General features: G+C 52.7%; 1 protein-coding gene across 5 annotated transcripts in view; it reads left to right on the forward strand.

Annotated features, from left to right (window-relative positions):
• The first annotated feature begins 14,380 nt into the window (after positions 1–14,380).
• Positions 14,381–21,718, forward strand: part of LOC147010893 (serine/threonine-protein phosphatase PP1-gamma catalytic subunit B) — a 31,332-nt gene continuing 23,994 nt past the window's right edge. Inside the window, exons 1-2 of one of the 5 annotated variants that reach the window (XM_085860121.1) lie at positions 14,381–14,517; positions 14,635–14,760. In XM_085860121.1, coding sequence (XP_085716247.1) covers positions 14,706–14,760 — 55 coding nt within the window. In that variant the 5' untranslated portion in view covers positions 14,381–14,517; positions 14,635–14,705. Of the gene's footprint in view, positions 14,518–14,631; positions 14,761–21,718 lie in introns of all 5 variants that reach the window. The other 4 variants (XM_085860120.1, XM_085860119.1, XM_085860118.1 and 1 more) reach the window with 4 other exon arrangements.

Raw genomic sequence — 21,718 nt, forward strand, 5'->3', positions numbered from 1 at the left:
CCTCACAGAGACCTTACCTGTTATCGCAGTAAATTAAACTGTTTCACTCATTAAAAACTCTCCCATTGGAAAGTCCATTGACGGTGATACACAGACCACTCTTGATGAACCTGCTGTCACTTCGGTAAATGTTAACCCTGAATCCTTGTCAGCGGGAAATAGTGAAACAAATGTTAACCCTGTGACTGCTCCAATTTCATCACGTGGTGAAGCTAGAAACACAGGAAATGTTAAAATGGATGTTTTACGAGAGACCTCCAAAGTATTGTATACCTCCACGCCGTTGGAGGTCGATAGCACCGTTACGGTTGAGGGAAGCGAGATCTCTGCATCCACTGATGGTGTTTTCGTTTCATCAAATCCCCCGATTATTTCCGGTACTTCACCAAGAGATGCTTCCACAATGGAAGAGCACATAGACATGGTATCAATACTGACCACAGTATCGATATGCAGGACAGTACAAGCTTGTGTGTGTGACTCGGAAACTAAAACCGACTGACGAATCTGACCTGGAGGAAGCAAACAGGAACAATCAGGTTGAAACGGTGGAGAAGCTGACCAGTCAAGGTCTTACCCCCCCCTCCCCCAACAAATAAGACTCTTCTTACAAAATACATACAGGAAACAATATAAACCTGATAGAATACTTTCCAGATCTACCATCCTTCCTTGAGTGTGCTCAGGCTATCGTACGTAAGCCTGACTTATTCGGTTTCCACCAGACACACTGTCTCCGCTTAAAAAAATTGATCGCCAAGGCGAAAATGGATTCTAATCAATTATCCCACTTCTGATGTTATTCTTAGAAGCTGTTATTTTCCTCATGGCCAGTTTCAAGATTGGAACAATAAATGTTAATGGTGGTGGGAGTCCGCTCCGCAAGATCCAAATTAAACAGTTGGAAGAGGTCAACGGTCTTGACATAGCTTTGTTACAAGAGACCCATGCCGTCCGATCTGTTCAGGCTCAGCGGCGACTATTTATGGACAAGGAATGTTTCTTTAGTAACAACTCCTCATCAAAGGCAGGCATCATGTTTGTCTTAGGGAAACATTTCCATCCGTCCTGCCTTAAATTTACGAGTATTATTGATGGACATCTGCCTCTGTGACCTTCTCCATCAACCAGGTCAAGTTCACAATTCTCAATGTGTACGCTCCAAGCAAAAATGACGAGCAGATCTCCTTTTTCACCGAACTGAGAAAATTTCTGTAAACACTGGATTTGCAGACTTGTCTAATTATTGGTGGCGATTTTAACTGTACTGTTAATGCTTCATTTGACCGGAACAGGCCGGAACCCCAACCATGTACTGCAAAACTTTGTGCAAACATCATTGCGAAATATAATCTCCATGATATTTGGCGCGTGCAGCACCTTTCTGATCAGTCTTATACATGGTGTCATTGTTTAAACAACCACATCTCACTTGTGAGGCTTGATCGCATCTATGTAAATTCTCATTTATTACATGGAGTTTATAAATCCGATATCGTGCCTTCTGGTTTCTCCGACCATTCCCCAGCTCGAGTCTTTATTCAACTTTCTAAACCATGTCCAGGGAGCTCTCATTGGAAATTCAATAACAGTTTACTAGAAAACCTCAACTTCATTCAGGCCTTTGAATCCTTCTGGACAGCTCTCCTTGAACAGAAGTTAAGCTGTTCCGTTAGCCCACTGATATGGTGGGATTTAGTAAAACCCAAATTAAAGGGTTCTGTAACAGTATCGTTCTTTCTCAACAAGGGCTGACCATGAAGTAAAGAAAATATTACAGTTAGAGGTTTTACAACTCCGACGGGTCATCGGACAAAATAATAGTAACATACAAAAAACCTTAACTGAGAAACAGTCCTTATTAAAGGAAATAACCGAGAGGAATGCACGTGGTGCCTTAGTTGGGATGAGGGTGCGACACCTGAATGAGGCAGACGTACCAACCAAGTACTTCTTTTCCTTAGAGAAACGTCTTCCCAGTAAACAGCTTTCTCAGCTGCGATTAGCAGATTCATCCATTATCTTTACACAATCAGAAATCAAACTTTTCGTGAAGGAATACTTTTCGAAAATATATTCAATGGAACAAATAAATCCTGTCAGTGTCGCCTCGATCTCCGTAGGCCTGCCAGTGTTGTGTGCAGATGGGCGTTCCCAACTGGAAAGACTCATTACTTTGGATGAACTTGGCACTGCCCTGGACGGCCTTGCCATTGGGAAAGCACCTGGATTGGATGGACTTGCAACCGAATTTTACAAGAAGTTTTGGCACTTATTGGGTCCAGAACTCATTAACACCTTGAACACAAGCTGCCAGCTTGGAGAGCTACCTCAGAGTTGCCGACGAGCTCTTCTTACCCTCATCCCAAAAAAGGGAGACATGTTGTATATTAAAAATTGGCATCCTATCTCCCTGTTATGTATGGACTATAAGATATTTTCAAAAGCCCTGGCATCGCGACTTACTCCTTATTTATCCTCGTTGTTGAAGGAAGACCAATGTTACTGTGTCCCAAAACGTTCCATCTTTGACAACATCTCCCTTGTGAGAGACATCATTGAACTGTGCAAGGAAAACCCTAAAGATTTAGGACTTCTTCTCCTTGATCAGAAGAAAGCCTTTGACCGTGTTGACCATCGGTACCTTTTCGAAGTACTTGAGCGGTTTGGACTTAGTTCAACCTTCATCTCTTATATTAAAATACGATACAATAATATTTATAGTGTGCTGAAGATAAACAATGAACTTGTTGCACCTTTGTCTGTTAACAGGGGAATTAAACAAGGTTGCCCTCTTTCTGGGTTGCTTTGTGCTCTCTCCATCGAACCCCGACTGGTTTCTTTGCACTGTAGACTAACAGGGTTTAGTTTGTCCCAGCTTGAACGGCCCATCAAGGTACTGGCATACGCCGATGACGTGTGTGTATTCGTACAAGATATCAATTACATTAACATCGTTCGTTATTGTTTGTCATTCGAAAAGGCTTCTTCAGCAAAAGTAAATTGGAACAAAACGAGCACCCTTTGTCTCGGTCCGTTGTGCTACTTGGCACCAAGACTTCCTGCTCCACTGTCATGGGCCAATGATGGTGTGAAATACCATGGAGTGTTCTTCGGTAATAATACCACAGTAGCAAAGAATTGGGCTGGTCTGCTCGAGTTTGTTGAGGGTAAACTGCAAACATGGAAAGGTTTGATCACACAACTGTCATATCGTGGAAGGGTCTTGGTCATCAACACACTCTGGCCTCTACCTTATGGCACAGGTTCTTCGTGCTGCATCCTCCAGCGGTGTTGCTTCAACAGCTCCAGAAGCGCTTCGTGTCCTTTTTTGGTCATCTCTACCGAGATGACCTAATAAAGCCGGACCAAATGTCCGTCCGTACCTTTGTCAACAATTTTTATTTCCGATCTTGATGAAACTTAGTATGTGGGTAGAGGTCGATGAGTGTTGCACAACGATATAACTTTTGTCCGGGTTCAAGGTCAGGGACGAGGTCACGAGGTCACGTAAGTTATGAAAATCGCCGTTTTCAAAACCTATCTAGTCTGTCATTCTACAAGATATTCAGCAACTGTTTATTGATTATGATAGTAAAAAATATTATCTTGTATCTAACCAGACAGATTTTTGAATTTCCTTCCCGTTTGATCGTCACGTGATCTGGAAGATGGCCAAAAACGCCGATGCGATTCGCAATGAAGGAAGGAAGGAGAAATGAAATATAAATATAAAACACATTTTTAGCCTTTTATATTGTTGCGAATTCGCGCCCGCCGGCGTGCGATCGGCCGCTCGACTCGAATGGTGGCCGCCTCACCCACCGGACGGACAATTCTGTCGTGACCCTCCAGGAACTATCGCCCGGAGCCAGTCACGGGTGGGCCTTTCGGCCTCACCACGATCATGCCAATCGGCCACCCGCGTGGGATAGGGTTGTTCGCCAAACTCGACCTACCTAAGTACCCACGCGGATGGTAAACCGGGCGATCGCACCTCGCCGCAGGTCGACTCCGGACACGGGCCGCTTAAGCGGTCCATTCCGTACTATCGGGATAACCAAGCGGTGTTATCGTCGGCCTCGACGGTTCCGATTACTGATCGGGCGTATTAAGCCCACTACGAACCCTTTACGTGAAGCAAGATGGAGATTCAACAAAGGGAAGGACGCAGCGAAACGGGGAACAAGTTCACACAAGCACTTTATTCACACAGACACAGACACAAGGCACACATATACAGCCAAACAGAATCAGAAATGCACATAAAGCAAATGCAAGAAGAAAACAATAAAAGCAACGACGACGCAGAGCTACAACCGACTACGCGAACACACGGCAACACTTATACAGTTTTACTTCACAAGACACGGCGCCACAAGTTCCATACAAAAAAACCCCGAAAAGAAATAGAAGTGGTCACTTCCCTGTGCGCACACCTAGTCCTTCTCTGCGCCCTCAGCTCCTGCTCCTCCGGCATTGTCGGCGAGCTCGTGCTTCGCGCCGGCACATGTCGCCGTTCGACGCCACAGACCGGGATTTTGGGGAATCAACGGGGTTTTCAGCGCTCTCTCGGTGCGGACGGGGGGGGGGGGGGAAGAAATCGTCGACACTCGGGGTTGAGAGGGAGAGGAAATGGCGGACGCTCCGTCCCACCAACAGGGTCTCAGGACCACACCGACTCCAGCGAACCCTCGGACAAGAACCCTCAAACAGGAGCTTGCTTTCTCTCTCTCTCTCTCTCTCTCTCTCTCTCTCTCTCTCTCTCTCTCTCTCTCTCTCTCTCTCTCTCTCTCTCTCTCTCTCTCTCTCTCTCTCTCTCTCTCTCTCTCTCTCTCTCTCTCTCTTCACACCGTCGTTTGTCCAAAAGGTCCAAGGCTCATCAGGATCAAGGGCTCCGTAGGTATCAACAGGCCGGCAGGAACAACAACAACCCTCTTCGCAGAGCCATCCCTTTTTATATCGCGGGGCTCCGCCCCGTTGCTCCGCCACATTCTTTGCTCCACCCCCCTTCGAGGCGCTTCGAGAAAGGTCTCGAAGAGGGGCATTCCTCCTCCCTGGCTGCGTCACACCGCGCATCCACCAATCGGGCGCCAGCTGCCCCACCCCGCTTCTCCTCCCTCACACCAAGCGCGGAGAAGAATGGCGTGAAAAACAGGTGGGAAAAGCCCACCGAGCGTCCTCGTTGGTTTTTATTTGAAATAAAAGATAGAAAAAGAAAAACGACTGACTCAAAGCGTCGCAGCCCGAATGAATCGCATTAATTCCCTCTAAACAACAGGTTTGGGGCGAATTACACATGTACTTAAGAGATACCTCACCTACGGGACCTGAATGGTGGTTTGCGAATTTCCACAGCCGTAACAATATTTATACATTTTCCGCCGAAGGTGCAAAAGTTTCAAAACCCGAAATGTAAACGTCGACATTTATTTTCAAAATATAATTTCGTGCGCGTGCGCCAAAATGCCGAGTCATCTTTAACCAAACTGCGCAGTTCGAGCTGTGCAGTAGAACTGCACAGTAGTCTTCGGTCATAACTGAACATTGAGAACTTGTGGTATTATAGAGATGACCGTCACCCCCACACGGGGGTAATTTTTCTGGGATGGAAAACACTGGCTGCAACCTGGGGTCCTCAGTTTACCACTGACCGATGGAGGCCAAGGCCTGGTCGGCATTAGCCGACAAATGGCCTTTCGACTCTCGGTTGCTCTTCGCATGCTATACCTGCAACCCTCTCCACCATGGGTCAACGTCGCTCGTCACCTTTTGCAACAGGCTGGGAGGCTTGGCTATGACCACTCTCTTTTCCTGATGGACCTTTCCAAAATCGACACATCCCCCCTCTCTGGTTTCTATCAGAGCATGCTAAATGCGTGGCAAGCTCTGACAATAACAAGAGCTACACATTCTTACATGAAACAGATGTTTCTGGAAGAACCTTTGTTCTACAACTCCTTTTTCCATGATATGCCTGCTGATAGGTGTTTTATTCAACGCTTTACCGACAAGGGCGTTAAATCTGTCACAGATCTTCTCAGCCCAAACGGCAGCTGGATCGGAGCTGATGCATTGGCAAGCCTGGTCAGTGTGCAATCCTCTCGAATTGTGGCACGCATGTTATGTAGTGTGCTTTGGACATACACACAGCTTGTGTTGCGAATCTGGAAACCATGAGCACACAGACATCCAGGTTCCTATAGCTCAGTTATATCGGTAAGTATGTGTTTTATAGATAGCTTCATTTCCCTTGTCTAATGGGTAAATAAATGTAAATGTGCTGTGAGTTACTATGATAGGGTTTTTCTTTTATTTTTACACCTTCCCCTCACTCTGACCGGCGCCATTGTTCTTCATGCATTCAACCACGAACATGGGTGGGGATTCGCATCACCTCGGCTCGAGACTCCGCCCAGAATGAGAGGAATGGGTCCCTTGGCCAATCAGGGACCTCACCACCTCAGATCAAGGCTCCGCCCAGAAGGAGAGGGGTGGGTCCCTTGGCCAATCAGGGACCTCATCACCTCAGATCGAGGCTCCGCCCAGAATGAGAGGGGTGGGCCCCTTGGCTAATCAGGGACATCACCACCTCAGATCGAGAGTGGGGAGGGCAGAGACGTCCCACCCCTCCCCCCGAAACAGGGTGAATAAAGATGCGGCGCTGATCTTGGTGGGGGGGATCACATCTCGTCTTGGCTAGTCTTGGAGAGGATCTACTTCTTGTCTTGGTGGTCGCCATCATGGTCGTCGTCTTGCGAGGTTCATCTTGCTAGAGCGCGCTTGTCTTAGTCATTGTCGTGGCCTTGGTGGTCGTCTGGTTGGTCGTCGTTTTCGTCGCCGTGGAGAGGTGGTTTTTGATGATCGTCTTGGCCGTCGCTCTCCTCCTCCTCCTCCTCCTCCTCCGTGGATCGAGTCAGCTTAACGACCACACGAGGTGGAAAGGTCCAAGACAGACCCTGGTCTTCAGCCCAACTGTCCTCCGGGCTGGAGGTCCAATTAAAGACCATTTGGGCCGATTATTTGGGTGTGTGTGCGTGTGTGTGTCCGTGGGCCCATCTGCTAAGTTGTGAATTGTTTAAGTGCTTTTTGCCTGTATATACGTGCATTATTAATATTCTGTTTAACTCTGCTTCTTACATGCTTCCCTCGTTCCCCAATTATTGTTGTATCAATAAACCCCATTTGTTCAATGTTTCAGCTCGTTCATGTCTATTCCTTTATTGACAGCGTGCTGCATGTTGGAGAAATAGTAAAAGCGGTTACGGCTGTAAGGGGACATTTGGACCGACGGATCTCAGCGATTAAACCGCTCGGATCGCACACGGGTGGAGCGCGAATCCGGCTTGGCTCGTACAGAAGCCGTCGAGGGTGTGAAGACTCAGTAGATCGCCACGTGGTCTCTCGGTATTTTGAAGATTTGGCAAATAACCCTGTACCACGTGGCTGAAATATTGACGCTTCATGGTCCGAAAGGGACCCGTACTTTTCCGGAGTTTTCTGAAAAGTACGATCTGAATTCCGGGTGATCGGTGGAGCCGACTCGACAGCTCCATCTTGCGGTCGTGCTCGCAGCCGACTCCCAGCCCCGCAACGCTTGCACCTGCTTGGGAGCAGGACCAGCAAAGCAATGAACAAAATACACATCGAATACCTTCTCTCTCTACCTTTCCTGAACTCGTATGTGCTTTTACTCTTGCCAGCCCTCTTCCTTGTCCCCCTTTTAACGTAGCCTTACATGGCCTTCCCAAACAAAAAGACCTTTATTTGGGTTGTGCAAAATTTTTTTCACAACGGCAAATAACACAGCAGAGAGTTCGATGGAGAGACCTCTTACCTTGTTCTCCCCCTTATTAACCTCCGCCATCTTAGAAGATGGATGGAGGTTACTGTTTTCACCCCTTTCTGTTTGTTTGTTTGTTTGTTTGTTTGTTTGTTTGTTTGTGAACAGTATTACGGAAAAACTCCTCGACGGATTTCGACGAAACTTGGTGGGGGGGGGTTAGATATGGTCCAAGGATCATGCCATTAAATTTTGGACTTGGTCCTGCCCCCCCCCCAAAAAAATTGTTAGAGAAAAAAAAAAATTTTTTTGCATTTCTACATGTTTTAAGTGATTTCCAACCCCTCCCCCCCAAATTTTTTTTTTACCTCCCCCCAAAAATAGAGAAGAATTATTTTTTTTTGCATTCTGCATGTTTTAAGTGATTTCCAACCCCCAAATAAAAATGTTACCCCTGCCCCCAAAAAAAATTGTTATAGAATTTTTTTTTTGCATTTATACATGTTTTAAGTGATTTCCAACCACCCCAAAAAAATTTGTTACCCCCCTCCCAAAAAAATTGTTAGAGAAAAAAATTATTTTTTTTTGCATTTTTACATGTTTTAAATGATTTCCAACCCCCCCAAAAAAAAATTGTTACTCCCCCCAAAAAGGATTTTTTTTTGCATTTATACATGTTTTAAGTGATTTCCAACCCCCCCCAAAAGAAATTGTTAGAGAAAAAAAAATTTTTGCAACTTTTTTTCAACAAAATTTCGATTTTTTTTTTTATTATTATTATTTTTTTTGCATTTTTACATGTTTTAAGTGATTTCCAACCCCCCCCCCCCCAAAAAAAATGTTGGAGAAAAGAACTATAACTGTCTGTCAGCAATGTTGACATCATATTTAATGAATAAGACATAAGGTTCACTTGAGTGACCCAGCAGTATTGGCGGCGGAGGTTTTGCACTCTCCCGAGTGCTCCCCCTCTAGTTTGTTTGTTTGTTTGTTTGTGAACAGTATTACGGAAAAACTCCTCAACGGATTTTGACGAAACTTGGTGGGGGGGGGTTAGGTATGGTCCAAGGATCATGCCATTAAATTTTGGACTTGGTCCCCCCCCCCCCAAAAAAATTGTTCGAGAAAAAAAATTTTTTTTTTTTGCATTTCTACATGTTTTAAGTGATTTCCAACCCCCCCCCCCCCCAAAAAAAATGTTGGAGAAAAGAACTATAACTGTCTGTCAGCACTGTTGACATCATATTTAATGAATAAGACATAAGGTTCACTTGAGTGACCCAGCAGTATTGGCGGCGGAGGTTTTGCACTCTCCCGAGTGCTCCCCCTCTAGTTTGTTTGTTTGTTTGTTTGTGAACAGTATTACGGAAAAACTCCTCGACGGATTTTGACGAAACTTGGTGGGGGGGGGTTAGGTATGGTCCAAGGATCATGCCATTAAATTTTGGACTTGGTCCCCCCCCCCAAAAAAAATTGTTCGAGAAAAAAAAATTTTTTTTTTTTGCATTTCTACATGTTTTAAGTGATTTCCAACCCCCCCAATCTTTTTTACCCCACCCCCAAAAAAAGGAAAAAAAAATTTTTTTTGCATTTCTACATGTTTTAAGTAATTTCCAACCCCCCAAAAAAAATTGTTTTACCCCACCCCCAAAAAAATTGTTAGAAAAATTTTTTTTTGCATTTCTACATGTTTTAAGTGATTTCCAACCCCCCCCCAAAAAAAAAAATTGTTACTCCCCAAAAAAAGAAAACATTTTTATTTTGCATTTCTCCATGTTTTAAGTGATTTCCAACCCCCCCAAAAAAAATTGTTAGAGAAAAAAATTTTTGCACTTTTTTTTCAACAAAATTTTGATTTTTTTTTTTGCATTTTTACATGTTTTAAGTGATTTCCACCCCCCCCCCCCCAAAAAAAAAAATGTTGGAGAAAAGAACTATAACTCTGTCAGCACTGTTGACATCATATTTAATGAATAAGATATAAGGTTCACTTGAATGACCCAGCAGTATTGGCGCGGAGGTTTTGCACTCTCCTGAGTGCTCCCCCTCTAGTTTTACTAACTGGAAAGGTTTTTATCACCCTCCTGTACCGCCACGGCATGGCGACCTCCAATGGAGACTAGTACACTGGATCCTTCCTTCTAATCACTTGTTACACCGTTTTTCAAATCTGCTTGTGGATGAATGTCCTTTTTGTAAGAAATCTGAAAGCCTTTTTCACATCTATGTTGAATGCCAACGGTTGGCACATTTATTTATTTTACTTCGGAATTATTTTTTGAGGTTTGGTTTGATTTTTAACACTTGTGTGTTCATTCTATGGATTGGATATTCCACACAAAAATTCCAATGCTGTGTTAGCCAATTTCCTGCTTGCTTAGGCAAAGATGGCAGTATATAAGTCAAGGAAAAGAAAACTTGATGGTGTTGGAGTAAATGATGAAGATGCTTTGTTTTTGTTCAAAAATCTTGTAATAAGTCGCGTTAAATTGGATTTTGCTTTCTTTTCAGTAACTGGAAGATTACCGCAGTTTGAATCAAAATGGTGTATAAAGGAAGTTATTTGTAAAGTTCGAGAGGAACGTTTATCCTTTTGTGAAATGTTTTGTATATGATCCACCTGATTCATCCTTTCCTTTCTTCAGAAATTGTTTCTTGGTTTTCTTTCTTCCTCTGAAATGAAAATGTAACTCATTTGGGGGCTTTCTTTTCTATTTTTTTTTTTATAAAAAGATACAAAAGTCAAAAGTCTCGCTGTCTCTGTCTCTGTCTCGGCCGTTGGTACGTTGTGTGTACTGTCATGGCGGCTGCTTTCTTTGTGTCATGAATACCTGTCCTCTGTTGTGCTGGTTGGTGTTTCTCCACTCCCCATTTCATTCCTCTGTGTTCGTGTTTTTTTGTTTGTGAGGTTTTCCCCGTGTTTCCCCTCTGTGTAGAGAAGAGAGAAAGAGCACGTCGTGGCGCTAGTCAGGTATCGTCGGTTCCTGGGCGGTGCCCTGTTCGTCGTTTCAAAATTCAAAAACCTTTCGCTTTAAACCCTTTATTTTGCTTTTTTATTTCGCTTATCTTTCCTTATTTTGTTCAGTTAGCGCTCCCTTTCCCAAGATTTGGGAAAAGTTGGAGTGTATTGGTGACTTCCTCTTCCTAAGTTAGGAAGACATGGAACATCGTGTGTAGAAACATGGCGGCTGCTCGTTCGCAGCGATATGCTGCGTTCGAACGGTTATCGCACAAGAATGGCATCGCATGCTCCCCACCGGAGGGTGTTTCGGTGGAGGCAATTGTTCCCGCGATCGGGAACATAATCGGGTTTGATGAGGTACGAGCCGCGTAGCGGATGAATAAATGAGTAATCGTGTTTCTGTCCGACGAAGAGCATGTTGTTCTCATCGTTCAACAAGGCCTGTCCCTCGACTCTGGACACTTTGTGATGACGTATCCTATAGATACTCCTGCTCAGAAAGTGGTTATCTCAAATGTCCCGCCATTCCTGAGCAGTAATGTAATCCTGAAAGCACTGCAGCGCTATGGACACTGCGTGTCCCCTCTAATCATGCTCCCTTTGGGCTGTAAACATGCACGTGCCAGTCACGTGATGTGTTTCCCTGGACAAGTATTTATGGTACTCGACAAGGATTATCCCTCTCTGAACGTCATTTTAAAGTTCACTGTAAAAATCACGACTACCAAGTATATGTAAACACTGACACCCTGAAGTGCTTTGGTTGTGGTGCAGTGGGACATATGAAACAGTTTTGCCCTCTTCGAAAAACGCAGCCTTTCACGGCCGAACTGAGTAACAACGGCTTAACGTTTCCCTTTCAACGAACGGACAGGATAAACCGGCTGAACGAGTGGACACGCCCCCTCCCAATGACGTACGGGACAAACTCGTTCAACAAGAGGACACGCCCCCTCCCAATGACGTACGGGACAAACTCGTTCAACGAGTGGACACGTCCCTCCCAATGACGTACGGGACAAACTCGTTCAACGAGTGGACACGCCTCCTCCCAATGACGTACGGGACAAACTCGTTCAACAAGAGGACACGCCCCCTCCCAATGACGTACGGGACAAACTCGTTCAACGAGTGGACACGTCCCTCCCAATGACGTACGGGACAAACTCGTTCAACAAGTGGACACGTCCCTCCCAATGACGTACGGGACAAACTCGTTCAACGAGTGGACACGTCCCTCCCAATGACGTACGGGACAAACTCGTTCAACAAGTGGACACGTCCCTCCCAATGACGTACGGGACAAACTCGTTCAACGAGTGGACACGCCCCCTCCCAATGACGTACGGGACAAACTCGTTCAACAAGTGGACACGTCCCTCCCAATGACGTACGGGACAAACTCGTTCAACAAGAGGACACGCCCCCTCCCAATGACGTACGGGACAAACTCGTTCAACAAGAGGACACGCCCCCTCCCAATGACGTACGGGACAAACTCGTTCAACAAGAGGACACGCCCTCTCCCAATGACGTACGGGACAAACTCGTTCAACAAGTGGACACGCCCTCTCCCAATGACGTACGGGACAAACTCGTTCAACAAGTGGACACGCCCCCTCACAATGAGCCAATGGACAGTGTAAGTGATGGTTTCATCACCGTCTCAAAAGTTCAGAAACGTAAATCCCTTGCACCACGTGTGTCACCTTCTGGTAAAAGGCAAATCAGTGAATATGTAATTACTGGAATTCCATGTAATAACAGATTTGCCTTTCTGGAAGAAGAAAGTAATCCAGAAGTGTCCGCTTGTACAAACGTTATCAATGAAACAATCATACCGAACTTGCCAATCCCAATGAGTGTTTCCAACCCCACAGAGAGAGTCCTCTCGTACAAGGACGTTCCTTATGTAGACTGATCCCATATCCAACACAGGAGGAGGATAAACTTTTACAGACTCTTTCTAGGAGGATGACAATGGCACAGACAATGGCCATTTTTTTACAGACAATGGCCAATTTTACAGACAATGGCACAGGAGGAGGATAAACTTTTACAGACTCTTTCTAACAAAACAATAAATGAGACAAATAAGGACACTGAGGGAACAATGGAGGATAGTTTAAATCCTCCAATGGAGAGTGACACTCATGAACCAAGCACCGTGGCCATGTCACGGACAAGCTTGGAGTCCCCTCTCTTACATTCCGAAGAATCCCCAGACGTAACTCTGATACATAAGGCCGCCGAAAAAGTTTGTTTCATTGAAACTGAGTAATCATGTGATGCTCACAATGAAACTGAAACACCAATCGATTCCCCATGTGAGGAATCTGATGGTGAAGGTCAAGATGGAATACCCCCACCCCCTCTCCCCCCCCTCTCCCCCACCCCCTCTCCCCCACCCCCTCTCCCCCTCTCCCCCACCCCCCTCCCCCCACTCTCCCCCACCCCCTCCCCTCCACTCTCCCCCTCTCCCCTCCCCCCACTCCCCTCCCCCTCCATCCCCCCACTCTCCCCTCCCCCACTCTCCCCTCCCACATCTCTCCCCTCCCCCACTCTCCCCATCACTCTCACATCATCATCATCTAACATCACATCATCATCACATGTCATCATCTTTTGCATGTCATCATCATCATCATCACATCATCATCCCCATCATCATCATCCATCTCTCCCCTCAAATGTCATCATTCATCATCAGCGTCATCATCAGTGTCATCATCATCATCGCATCATCATCAAATCATCATCACATCACATCACACGTCATCATCACATCATCGCATCACGTCATCATCACATTTAAATGTCATCATCGTCATCACGTCATCGCATCACGTCATCATCATCATCGTAAATGTCATCACGTCATCACGTCATCATCATCATCATGTCATCGCATCATCACAAATGTCATCATCAAATGTCATCATCAAATCACGTCATCATCACGTCATCATCACATCACATCATCATCATCACATCACATCATCATCACATGTCATCACATCATCATCGTCATCATCACATGTCATCATCATCATCGTCATCATCATCATCACATCATCATCACGTCATCATCATCACATCATCGTCATCATCTTTAAATGTCACATCACATCACATCACATCACATCGTCATCATCATGTCATCACATCATCACATCACATCATCATCACATCACATCTCTTTATCATCACATCATCGTAATCTGCATCATCACATCTTTAATATCACATCTCTCTCTCTCTCTCTCTCTCTCTCTCTCTCTCTCTCTCTCTCTCTCTCTCTCTCCCTCTCCCCCTCCCTCTCTCTCTCTCTCCTCCCACATCCCACCCCCTCATATTCCCATCAGAGAAGCGACGGGTTGTCCTGTATTTGCTCGGATATAAATATATTCATGACAGGCTGACAGCAGTAGTGTGTTCCATTACCAAAGCGGGCAAGGAACGAACGATAAAAGTACAGTTCAGTATTGTACAATGAATTCAATACACTGTTTCGCTGTGAATATTTGAAGCGGTGTATAAGGGATGATGGGTTTTTATCTTTTTTTCAATACAGCAATGTTATGTGGTGGTATTTATTCGAACGAATATTAATTCTAGGTGAAGGATAGAATTTAAGTTTGGAAACATTCTCGGGAATGTTTAAAACGCAGGAAGGACATTTTGTCAAGGAAGAGGGACAGGCCAATCACAAGAAGGGACATCTAATACGTCACAAGGACCTGAGTCGGGCGCGCCGTTCGCCATTTTGTAGGTGCTGTGCTGTCTGTCTTTGTCGATTTTAATTCGCCAATCTCAACAAAGGATTGCAAAGGAATTCGACGGAGAACGTTTGTTTGAAGTTGTTGGTTTTTTTTTTCTTTTACAACAGGTTTTGTTGTTTATCGGAAGAAAAGGCGAGCAGGAAGGTTTCTTCAATTCTGTGCTGGGTTTCGCGAAGTGATGGCTGAGGTGGACAAGCTAAATATCGACAGCATCATAACCCGCTTGCTGGAGGGTGAGGAACCTTTTAATTTTTTTCGTGGGTGGTGAGTGACAAAGGGAGTCTGAAATTTTGGTGATTTAATGTTGTAGAACACGATGGAATAGGACTTGTAGCGGTGGAAGAAGTAGGTAAAATAAGGCATTGAGGAAGGTGAGAAGTTCAGCATGAGGTCGTATTGAAAGAGACAGAAATACGGGAGGGTGGGGGGGGGAGGATTGGCATGGACGAGGAGTGAGGCGATAAGAGCGTGCTCGTGAATGGGGAGGGGTGGCGGAAGCGTGCTCGTGAACGGGGGGGGGGGCGGAAGCGTGCTCGTGAATGGGGGGAGGGGTGGCGGAAGCGTGCTCGTGAATGGGGAGGGGTGGCGGAAGCGTGCTCGTGAATGGGGGAGGGGTGGCGGAAGCGTGTTCGTGAATGGGGGAAGGGGTGGCGGAAGCGTGCTCGTGAATGGGGGAGGGGGTGGCGGAAGCGTGTACGTGAATGGGGAGGGGGTGGCGGAAGCGTGCTCGTGAATGGGGGAGGGGGTGGCGGAAGCGTGCTAGTGAATGGGGGAGGGGGTGGCGGAAGCGTGCTCATGAGTGGGGGGTGGCGGAAGCGTGCTCGTGAGTGGGGGAGGGGGTGGCGGAAGCGTGCTCGTGAGTGGGGAGGGGGTGGCGGAAGCGTGCTCATGAGTGGGGGGTGGCGGAAGCGTGCTCGTGAGTGGGGGAGGGGGTGGCGGAAGCGTGCTCATGAGTGGGGGGGTAGCGGAAGCGTGCTCGTGAGTGGGGGGTGGCGGAAGCGTGCTCGTGAGTGGGGGAGGGGTGGCTGAAGCGTGCTCGTGAGTGGGGAGGGGGTGGCGGAAGCGTGCTCATGAGTGGGGGGTAGCGAAGCGTGCTCGTGAGTGGGGGGTGGCGGAAGCGTGCTCGTGAGTGGGGGTGGTGGCGAAAGCGTGCTCATGAACGGGGGTGGTGGCGGAAGCGTGCTCGTGGGGGGGGGGTGGCGGAAGCGTGCTCGTGAATGGGGGAGGGGTGGCGGAAGCGTGTTCGTGAATGGGGGAAGGGGTGGCGGAAGCGTGCTCGTGAATGGGGGAGGGGTGGCGGAAGCGTGTGCGTGAATGGGGGAGGGGGTGGCGGAAGCGTGCTCGTGAATGGGGGAGGGGGTGGCGGAAGCGTGCTCGTGAATGGGGGAGGGGTGGCGGAAGCGTGCTCGTGAATGGGGAGGGGTGGCGGAAGCGTGCTCGTGAATGGGGGAGGGGTGGCGGAAGCGTGTTCGTGAATGGGGGAAGGGGTGTGAAGCGTGCTCGTGAATGGGGGAGGGGGTGGCGGAAGCGTGTACGTGAATGGGGGAGGGGTGGCGGAAGCGTGCTCGTGAATGGGGGGAGGGGTGGCGGAGCGTGCTAGTGAATGGGGGAGGGGGTGGCGGAAGCGTGCTCATGAGTGGGGGGGTGGCGGAAGCGTGCTCGTGAGTGGGGGAGGGGGTGGCGAAGCGTGCTCGTGAGTGGGGGAGGGGGTGGCGGAAGCGTGCTCATGAGTGGGGGGTGGCGGAGCGTGCTCGTGAGTGGGGGAGGGGGTGGCGGAAGCGTGCTCATGAGTGGGGGGTAGCGGAAGCGTGCTCGTGAGTGGGGGGGTGGCGGAAGCGTGCTCGTGAGTGGGGAGGGGGTGGCGGAAGCGTGCTCGTGAGTGGGGGAGGGGTGGCGGAGCGTGCTCATGAGTGGGGGGGTAGCGGAAGCGTGCTCGTGAGTGGGGGGTGGCGGAGCGTGCTCGTGAGTGGGGGTGGTGGCGGCGTGCTCATGAACGGGGTGGTGGCGGAAGCGTGCTCGTGGGGGGGGTGGCGGAGCGTGCTCGTGAATGGGGGAGGGGTGGCGGAAGCGTGTTCGTGAATGGGGGAAGGGGTGGCGGAAGCGTGCTCGTGAATGGGGGAGGGGGTGGCGGAAGCGTGTACGTGAATGGGGGAGGGGGTGGCGGAAGCGTGCTCGTGAATGGGGGGAGGGGGTGGCGGAAGCGTGCTAGTGAATGGGGGAGGGGGTGGCGGAAGCGTGCTCATGAGTGGGGGGGTGGCGGAGCGTGCTCGTGAGTGGGGGAGGGGGTGGCGGAAGCGTGCTCGTGAGTGGGGGAGGGGTGGCGGAAGCGTGCTCATGAGTGGGGGGTGGCGGAAGCATGCTCGTGAGTGGGGGAGGGGGTGGCGGAAGCGTGCTCATGAGTGGGGGGTAGCGGAGCGTGCTCGTGAGTGGGGGGTGGCGGAAGCGTGCTCGTGAGTGGGGGAGGGGGTGGCGGAAGCGTGCTCGTGAGTGGGGGAGGGGTGGCGGAGCGTGCTCATGAGTGGGGGGGTAGCGGAGCGTGCTCGTGAGTGGGGGGGTGGCGGAGCGTGCTCGTGAGTGGGGGTGGTGGCGCGTGCTCATGAACGGGGTGGTGGCGGAGCGTGCTCGTGGGGGGGTGGCGGAGCGTGCTCGTGGGGGGGTGGCGGAGCGTGCTCGTGGGGGGGGTGGCGGAGCGTGCTCGTGAGTGGGGGGTGGCGGAGCGTGCTCGTGAGTGGGGGGAGGGGGTGGCGGAGCGTGCTCGTGAATGGGGGAGGGGTGGCGGAGCGTGCTAGCGAATGGGGGAGGGGGTGGCGGAAGCGTGCTCATGAGTGGGGGTGGCGGAAGCGTGCTCGTGAGTGGGGGAGGGGGTGGCGGAAGCGTGCTCGTGAGTGGGGGAGGGGGTGGCGGAAGCGTGCTCGTGAGTGGGGGAGGGGGTGGCGGAAGCGTGCTCATGAGTGGGGGTAGCGGAAGCGTGCTCGTGAGTGGGGGGGGGTGGCGGAAGCGTGCTCGTGGGGGGTGGCGGAAGCGTGCTCGTGAGTGGGGGGTGGCGGAAGCGTGCTCGTGAGTGGGGGTGGTGGCGAAAGCGTGCTCGTGAACGGGGGTGGTGGCGGAAGCGTGCTCGTGAATGGGGGGAGGGGGTGGCGGAAGCGTGCTCGTGAATGGGGGAGGGGTGGCGGAAGCGTGCTCGTGAATGGGGGGAGGGGTGGCGGAAGCGTGCTCGTGAATGGGGGAGGGGGTGGCGGAAGCGTGCTCGTGAATGGGGGAGGGGGTGGCGGAAGCGTGTACGTGAATGGGGGAGGGGTGGCGGAAGCGTGCTCGTGAATGGGGGAGGGGTGGCGGAAGCGTGCTCGTGAATGGGGGAGGGGGTGGCAGAAGCGTGCTCGTGAATGGGGAGAGGGGGCGGAAGCGTGCTCGTGAATGGGGAGAGGGGTGGCGGAAGCGTGCTCGTGAATGGGGGAGGGGTGGCGGAAGCGTGCTCGTGAATGGGGGAGGGGTGGCGGAGCGTGTGCGTGAATGGGGGAGGGGGTGGCGGAAGCGTGTACGTGAATGGGGGAGGGGGTGGCGGAAGCGTGCTCGTGAATGGGGGAGGGGGTGGCGGAGCGTGCTCGTGAATGGGGGAGGGGGTGGCGGAAGCGTGCTCGTGAATGGGGGGAGGGGGTGGCGGAAGCGTGCCAGTGAATGGGGGAGGGGTGGCGGAAGCATGCTCATGAGTGGGGGAGTGGCGGAAGCGTGCTCGTGAGTGGGGGAGGGGGTGGCGGAGCGTGCTCGTGAGTGGGGGAGGGGGTGGCGGAAGCGTGCTCATGAGTGGGGGGGTAGCGGAAGCGTGCTCGTGAGTGGGGGGGGTGGCGGAAGCGTGCTCGTGGGGGGGTGGCGGAGCGTGCTCGTGAGTGGGGGGTGGCGGAAGCGTGCTCGTGAGTGGGGGTGGTGGCGAAAGCGTGCTCGTGAACGGGGGTGGTGGCGGAAGCGTGCTCGTGAATGGGGGAGGGGGTGGCGGAAGCGTGCTCGTGAATGGGGGAGGGGGTGGCGGAAGCGTGCTCGTGAATGGGGGAGGGGTGGCGGAAGCGTGCTCGTGAATGGGGGAGGGGGTGGCGGAAGCGTGCTAGTGAATGGGGGAGGGGGTGGCGGAAGCGTGCTCATGAGTGGGGGGTGGCGGAAGCGTGCTCGTGAGTGGGGGAGGGGGTGGCGGAAGCGTGCTCGTGAGTGGGGGAGGGGTGGCAGAAGCGTGCTCATGAGTGGGGGGGTAGCGGAAGCGTTCTCGTGAGTGGGGGGTGGCGGAAGCGTGCTCGTGAGTGGGGGGTGGCGGAAGCGTGCTCGTGAGTGGGGGTGGTGGCGGAAGCGTGCTCGTGAGTGGGGGTGGTGGCGAAAGCGTGCTCATGAACGGGGTGGTGGCGGAAGCGTGCTCGTGGGGGGGGGTGGCGGAAGCGTGCTCGTGAGTGGGGTGGTGGCGAAGCGTGCTCATGAACGGGGTGTTGGCGGAAGCGTGCTCGTGGGGGGGGTGGCGGAAGCGTGCTCGTGGGGGGGGTGGCGGAAGCGTGCTCGTGAGTGGGGGGTGGCGGAAGCGTGCTCGTGAGTGGGGTGGTGGCGAAAGCGTGCTCATGAACGGGGGTGGTGGCGGAGCGTGCTCGTGAATGGGGGAGGGGGTGGCGGAAGCGTGCTCGTGAATGGGGGGAGGGGTGGCGGAAGCGTGCTCGTGAATGGGGGAGGGGGTGGCGGAAGCGTGCTAGTGAATGGGGGAGGGGATGGCGGAAGCGTGCTCGTGAGTGGGGGAGGGGGTGGCGGAAGCGTGCTCATGAGTGGGGGGGGGTGGCGGAAGCGTGCTCGTGAGTGGGGGGGTGGCGGAAGCGTGCTCGTGGGGGGGTGGCAGAAGCGTGCTCGTGAGTGGGGGGTGGCGGAGCGTGCTCGTGAGTGGGGGTGGTGGCGAAAGCGTGCTCGTGAACGGGGTGGTAGCGGAAGCGTGCTCGTGAATGGGGGAGGGGGTGGCGGAAGCGTGCTCGTGAATGGGGGGAGGGGTGGCGGAAGCGTGCTCGTGAATGGGGGAGGGGTGGCGGAAGCGTGCTCGTGAATGGGGGAGGGGGTGGCGGAAGCGTGCTCGTGAATGGGGGGAGGGGTGGCGGAAGCGTGCTCGTGAATGGGGGAGGGGGTGGCGGAAGCGTGTACGTGAATGGGGGAGGGGTGGCGGAGCGTGTACGTGAATGGGGGAGGGGGTGGCGGAAGCGTGTACGTGAATGGGGGGAGGGGTGGCGGAAGCGTGCTCGTGAATGGGGGAGGGGGTGGCGGAAGCGTGCTCGTGAATGGGGGAGGGGCGGAAGCGTGCTCGTGAATGGGGAGAGGGGTGGCGGAAGCGTGCTCGTGAATGGGGGGAGGGGTGGCGGAAGCGTGCTCGTGAATGGGGGAGGGGTGGCGGAAGCGTGCTCGTGAATGGGGGAGGGGTGGCGGAAGCGTGCACGTGAATGGGGGAGGGGGTGGCGGAAGCGTGCACGTGAATGGGGGAGGGGGTGGCGGAAGCGTGCTCGTGAATGGGGGGAGGGGTGGCGGAAGCGTGCTCGTGAATGGGGGGAGGGGTGGCGGAAGCGTGCTCATGAGTGGGGGAGTGGCGGAGCGTGCTCGTGAGTGGGGAGGGGGTGGCGGAAGCGTGCTCGTGAGTGGGGGAGGGGTGGCGGAAGCGTGCTCGTGAGTGGGGGGGTAGCGGAAGCGTGCTCGTGAGTGGGGGGTGGCGGAAGCGTGCTCGTGGGGGGGTGGCGGAAGCGTGCTCGTGAGTGGGGGGTGGCGGAAGCGTGCTCGTGAGTGGGGGTGGCGGAAGCGTGCTCGTGAACGGGGGGGTGGCGGAAGCGTGCTCGTGAATGGGGGAGGGGGTGGCGGAAGCGTGCTCGTGAATGGGGGAGGGGGTGGCGGAAGCGTGCTCGTGAATGGGGGAGGGGGTGGCGGAAGCGTGCTCGTGAATGGGGGGAGGGGTGGCGGAAGCGTGCTAGTGAATGGGGGAGGGGGTGGCGGAAGCGTGCTCATGAGTGGGGGAGGGGGTGGCGGAAGCGTGCTCGTGAGTGGGGGGTGGCGGAAGCGTGCTCGTGGGGGGGGGTGGCGGAAGCGTGCTCGTGAGTGGGGGGTGGCGGAAGCGTGCTCGTGAGTGGGGGTGGTGGCGAAAGCGTGCTCATGAACGGGGGTGGTGGCGGAAGCGTGCTCGTGAATGGGGGAGGGGGTGGCGGAAGCGTGCTCGTGAATGGGGGAGGGGGTGGCGGAAGCGTGCTCGTGAATGGGGGAGGGGGTGGCGGAAGCGTGCTCGTGAATGGGGGAGGGGGTGGCGGAAGCGTGCTAGTGAATGGGGGAGGGGATGGCGGAAGCGTGCTCGTGAGTGGGGGAGGGGGTGGCGGAAGCGTGCTCATGAGTGGGGGGTGGCGGAAGCGTGCTCGTGAGTGGGGGGTGGCGGAAGCGTGCTCGTGGGGGGGTGGCGGAAGCGTGCTCGTGAGTGGGGGGTGGCGGAAGCGTGCTCGTGAGTGGGGGTGGTGGCGAAAGCGTGCTCGTGAACGGGGGTGGTAGCGGAGCGTGCTCGTGAATGGGGGAGGGGGTGGCGGAAGCGTGCTCGTGAATGGGGGAGGGGTGGCGGAAGCGTGCTCGTGAATGGGGGGAGGGGTGGCGGAAGCGTGCTCGTGAATGGGGGAGGGGTGGCGGAAGCGTGCTCGTGAATGGGGGAGGGGTGGCGGAAGCGTGCTCGTGAATGGGGGAGGGGGTGGCGGAAGCGTGTACGTGAATGGGGGAGGGGTGGCGGAAGCGTGTACGTGAATGGGGGAGGGGTGGCGGAAGCGTGTACGTGAATGGGGGGAGGGGGTGGCGGAAGCGTGCTCGTGAATGGGGGAGGGGGTGGCGGAGCGTGCTCGTGAATGGGGGAGGGGCGGAAGCGTGCTCGTGAATGGGGAGAGGGGTGGCGGAAGCGTGCTCGTGAATGGGGGAGGGGGTGGCGGAAGCGTGCTCGTGAATGGGGGAGGGGTGGCGGAAGCGTGCTCGTGAATGGGGGAGGGGTGGCGGAAGCGTGTACGTGAATGGGGGAGGGGTGGCGGAAGCGTGTACGTGAATGGGGGAGGGGGTGGCGGAGCGTGCTCGTGAATGGGGGAGGGGGTGGCGGAAGCGTGCTCGTGAATGGGGGAGGGGGTGGCGGAAGCGTGCTCATGAGTGGGGGAGTGGCGGAAGCGTGCTCGTGAGTGG

This window comes from Eptatretus burgeri, chromosome 16 (assembly GCF_056783735.1).
Source record: "Eptatretus burgeri isolate ZD-2024b chromosome 16, Ebu_testis_v1, whole genome shotgun sequence".
Classification (NCBI taxonomy): Eukaryota; Metazoa; Chordata; class Myxini; order Myxiniformes; family Myxinidae; genus Eptatretus; species Eptatretus burgeri.